This window comes from Dasypus novemcinctus, unplaced genomic scaffold (genome assembly GCF_030445035.2).
Source record: "Dasypus novemcinctus isolate mDasNov1 unplaced genomic scaffold, mDasNov1.1.hap2 scaffold_106, whole genome shotgun sequence".
NCBI lineage: Eukaryota > Metazoa > Chordata > Mammalia > Cingulata > Dasypodidae > Dasypus > Dasypus novemcinctus.
Window position 1 is genome coordinate 148,311 of NW_026688145.1, and position 5,268 is coordinate 153,578.

General features: G+C 41.1%; 1 protein-coding gene across 1 annotated transcript; it reads left to right on the top strand.

Annotated features, from left to right (window-relative positions):
- The first annotated feature begins 3,712 nt into the window (after positions 1-3,712).
- Positions 3,713-4,226, top strand: LOC101434151 (large ribosomal subunit protein uL23-like). Its single transcript, XM_058292525.1, has one exon. The coding sequence runs from the start codon at positions 3,713-3,715 to the stop codon at positions 4,184-4,186; it is 474 nt and encodes a 157-aa protein (XP_058148508.1). The 3' UTR covers positions 4,187-4,226.
- The last annotated feature ends 1,042 nt before the right edge of the window (positions 4,227-5,268 follow it).

A 5,268-nucleotide genomic window follows, 5' to 3' on the forward strand; every position in this document is an offset into this window, starting at 1 on the left:
ACTTGCAACAGTGTTGAGGGCTTGACATGCTGAACTGCCCTAATGCCCTGGGAGCCACCATTTCTCTTGAGAGATACAGTTCCCTCTATTTGATGGCATTAGTCCTCCCCAGGATGTGGGTCTACCTTCACTCTCATTACATGGGTCTCTACCCAATGGTATAATCCACTCTGGCAAAATGAGCATTCACATATTCCCTAGGAGTCTGTCCTGCGTCAGGTTGTCTCCTTTGAGTATCTTAAACAGGTAACTTTCCTAATTATATTTTGAAAAGGTTTTCTCAGCATTATACTCTGAACCAACACCTGACAATCTCCTATGTTCGTGTGTTGCCCCACCCTCCCCCCAATTTATTGGGCAATATTACCCATCCACCCATCCCTAGCCCCTCAAACCCCCAAAGCCCCACCCAAAGGTAACACTATGTCCCATTTTATCACTTCCTTGTACACATACTTACCTCCAGCTTATAGATTTCACCCATGTAGGTGTCAGCTTACATTCTTCCTCTACCTCCCAATTTCCTGTAAGCCTATCTTCCAGTCTCCAGCTCTCTGAGGCAGCTTGCTTATTTCATATCATTGAGGTCATGTAGTATTTGTCCTTCAATGTCTTGGTTGCTTCACTCTACATAAGGTTCTCAAGATTTATCCATTTTATCACTTGTGTTTGTAGTGTATTTGTTCTTAAAGCCAAGTAGTATTCCATTGTATGTATATTCCACATTTTATTGATCCACTCATCTGTTGATGGGCATTTGGGTTGATTCCAACTTTTGGCGATAGTGAGCAATGCTGGTATGAACATTGGTGTGCATAGAACAGTTTGTGTCCTTGTTTTCAATTCTGCTGGGTATATACCCAGCAGTGGAATTGCTGGGTCATATGGCAAATCTATGGTTAGTTTTTTGAGAAACCGCCAAACTGTCCTCCAGAATTGCTGGAACCTTCTACATTCCCACCAGCAGTGGATGAGTGTTCCCATTTCTTCACATCCTCTCCATCATTTGTAGTCTTCTGTTGTTTTTTTTTTCATAGCTGCCAATCTTATGGGAGTAAGATGGTATATCATTGTAGTTTTTATTTGCATTTCCCTCATAGCTAATGATTTGGAGCATTTTTTCATGTGCTTTTTCATTAATTTCTTGAAACTTTCATTTCCCTTTGTTAAGAATAATGAGGGACTTATCTAATCCAAGGACAAGTTCTTTCCCCATGCACATTTCTTTTCCCCAAGCATGCACAGAACTTAAAATGAATGTAATAGAAGTGGGCAGTATACTAGGAAAGAAAAGACTTGAGAGCAAGAGGTCTGATGTCAGACTATAAGCCCATTTCTCACAATAATAATTAATTTACAACTAATTAAAATGTGGGCACAGCCAATGATAAAAACAACTTGTAATCATTAGTTTGAATGCTTATTAACAATTCCCAAGGTGCTGATGACCCTAATACCCCTGCCCCCACTTACCTTTTTATATCCAATAAATATCCCTCATCTTTCACACTCAGGAAGACTTATTTGAGGAAAACACTTCTCCAGTCTTTGAGGCTAACCTTTGCTAAATAAACCTTTTCTATTCTCAAAATTCTGATTAAATCTAAATGCATTAGATAGCTCACTTTGGATCCACACCAATTTGACACCCAATGTGGGGCCAAGAACTTTAAGTCCCCCACTTAAGGACTCCACATCCCCACAGAGAGTGCCAGTCACTGACCCTACATGGTCATCTAGAAAACTTTATTTGGAAGCACAGCCTATGGGACTCAGTTCCATTCTTGCTGGCATTGCTGACCCCAAATACTTCATTTTGAGGAGAGAAATGGTCCTAGGAACAGATATCCTCTGGGTGAGTGACTTTGCTAAATTACCAGTTTTTATATGAAGACTACCTGCTGCTCTGGTTTTCAGTTATTGGGTTACGATTTCAGTTTTGAGTCTTACTTTAGCCCAGCATGGTCTTTGGGTAATACTAACTGCAGGTTCCAAGCATATGAAAGTCTGTCACAAAAGTGTTCACACTGGTGGTTGTGGGATCAAGTTTCCCTCTGGCTTATTATTCTGGAGATTAGAAGATCATTTTTAGGATACTGAAAGAAAAATTATAACAATGGGAAATGTTAATAGTGCTACCAACAATAGCTTCAACACCTTAAAATATATTCTTGATAATTGGTCATTTTTGGATATGAATCTATGTAAAAGAGCTAATGCCTGGCCTCAATATGAATTGGAATGTGGGAAACAGTGGTCCAAGAATGGGTCTCTCAATTAAAACGTTATCTTGCAGTTAGAATTATTCTGTAAGAGGGAGAAAAATGGAAAGAAATACTTTATGTTCAATATTTCATGTATTTGTTTCAAAGTAAGAATCTGCAAAAGAAATGTCATATTTTGGTTCAAAAGGGTTATGATTTCTATGAGTCAACAGCTAATTAGGAAACTGAAGAATTTGGAGAAATTTCAAACTAACCAAGGATTACCTACTCAAATCCAAAGAAAAATCATTCTTTCTCTTTAACACTTGGAATTTCCCCCTGCTCCTCTACCTCCCTATGCCAGGGAGGAGGAAGGTGAGGGGAGGAAGGCATGGTTTTACCTCTGAGTGGACTTTCTTTTTTTTTTTTTAAAGATTTATTTATTTATTTCTCTCCCCTTCCCTCCCATCCCGGTTGTCTGTTCTCTGTGTCTATTTGCTGCATCTTCTTTGTTCGCTTCTGTTGTCAGTGGCATGGGAATCTGTGTTTCTTTTTGTTGCATCATCTTGTTGTGTCAGTTCTCCTTGTGTACAGCACCATTCCTGGGCAGGCTGCACTTTCTTTCATGCTGGGCAGCTCTCCTTACAGGGCGCACTCCTTGTGCGTGGCTCTCCCCTACTTGGGGGACACCCCTGAGTGGCAGGGCACTCCTTGCACTCATCAGCACTGTGCATGGGTCAGTTCCACACTGGTCAAGGAGGCCGGGGGTTTGAACCATGGACCTCCCATGTGGTAGGCAGATGCCCTAACCACTGGGCCAAGTCTGCTTGAGTGGACTTTCATCCATCCCCTCCTCCTCTGCTTATCAGCCTGCCAGCAGGCTCTTACCCATTCCCCAGCTCTGCCTTTCCAGGCTGTTACCCTGGACCCCTATTCTGCCTTTTCACCTCTGTGCAACTATCATGCTTTTCTTCTTCCCTGACTTTCCACTTCTAAATGGGCTCCTATCAAGCTCCTCCTCTACTACTCAAGATGAAATGGTCTTTCCACCCCATACCCATCAGAGTATGCAATTAGGCTGGAAACCTACCCAAACCCAAGTAGGGTGATTTCCATTAAGGCAAGTTCCAGTTGGAATAGATGACCAAGGACAGCCAAGGGGTTTTATATATGTGCACCTCCCTTTCAACTTATGATTTATTCAGTTGGAAAAATAACATTCCCCCCTATTGAGAGGACCCACAAAGGATGGTGAATCTTTTTACTTTTACTTTTGCTATTTAGAATTCAAGCTGGGTAGATATTCAGGAAAAAACTAAACATCCTTCTTACTTCAGAGGAACAAAGGAAAGTCCTAAATAAGGCTAACCAAGAGCTGACAGGTTACATAATTTACAGCAAACTGCCCCAATGAATTCCAAGCAGCATTAGCTATCCCACTAACAGAATTCCATTAATGAGAAAGGAGGTCAGGCTAAATTACATTATTAAAAGGAATGCCCTTTTTCATGAAGATGGCACTGAAAGCAAAGAAGGAAGCACCTGCCTTTCCCAAAACTGAAGCCAAAGCAAAAGCTTTGAAAGCCAAGAAGGCAGCACTGAAAGGCATCCACAGCCACAAAAAAAGGATCCACATGTCACCCACTTTTCGGTGGCCTAAGACACTGCATCTCAGGAGACAGCACAAATATCCTCAGAAAAGCACCCCCAGGAGAAACAAGCTTGACCACTATGTCATCATCAATTTTCCCCTGATCACTGAGTCAGCCATGAAGAAGATTGAAGACAACAACACAGTTGTGTTCATTGTGGATGTCAAGGCCAACAAGCACCAGATCAAGCAAACTGTGAAGAAGCTCTATGACGTTGATGTGGTCAAGGTCAACACCATGATCAGGTCTGATGGAGACAAGAAGGCATATGTTCGACTGGCTCCTGACTATGATGTTTTGGATGTTGCCGACAAAATTGTGATCATCTAAACTGAGTCCACCTGGCTAATTCTAAATATATTAAGTTTTGTGACAATAAAAAAATAAATAAATAAAAGGAATGTGTAATTATTGGGATGCATAAAGGAAACCCAAAACCTAAAAGATTGAAGTAAATACAAGAAATTTATCAAGGACCTAAAGAAACTCCCTCCTCTTTCCTAGAACAAATAGTCGAACCATATAGACTATACAGATTTAGATGCTGAGGATCCAGATAACATGAGATTGATTAATATGACCTGTATTAGAGCACTTAAGATTTAAGAAAGAAACTGTGTAAATTAGAAGGTGTGTTGGGAATGCCCATGTGACATTTGGTTGAGACTGCTTTCAAGGTATTCAACAATAAGGGTAAACTTCAAGAAAAACAGATTAAATGGCAGGCTACTTTGCTAGAAGCAGTCAACAGCCAAACTTTACTCAGATCTTCTCCTTTGCTAGGACAAAGGAGAAGATCAATGAAGGGTAAGACCCCTGAGGCCTTCGACAAATAATCTAAAATTCTTCTACCTTTTAGAACTATAATACATACTTACTGCAAGGAAGAAATCCACTGAAAGTGAGAATGCCCAAGTCATCCTCAGAGAAGTTCAAGCACCTTGCAAACTCACCTGGAGGGGATGAAAGTGACCAGACATGACAGAGCTCAGGGACATCTTCTAACTTTAATCTTCAAATCAACTTCTTCTACCAGGAGCCCCAGATACTATATTGGAGGGAAAAAGATTAATACATTCATAATAGATAATGGAGCCACCTATTCTGTCTTTAAAAAAATGAGGCTGAAGTAGGTGGTGGCAGAACAAGGGCAGTTATTCTGTCAAGATCTATCTAAATTACCTGTGTTTGGGAGACTCAGGAGATCAGAAGAGTACCATACACCGCCCTTGGAAGAATGGAAGGAAGAGACTTGGCATTAACAGTGAAGATCCATGAGTAGAGCCCACTATACTGTGGAGGCTAGTGCCCATCTCCCACTGATGGGGCAGGCTGCCTTGGGAATAATTCCCTAGGTGGAATTAGAATTTCCATTTCTCAAGAACAAGGGAGTAGAAAAAGACTGCGCACCA

Coding starts and splice junctions, on each gene's coding strand:
- LOC101434151 (XM_058292525.1), top strand. CDS start 3,713: ATGAAGATGGCACTGAAAGCAAAGAAGGAAGCACCTGCCTTTCCCAAA.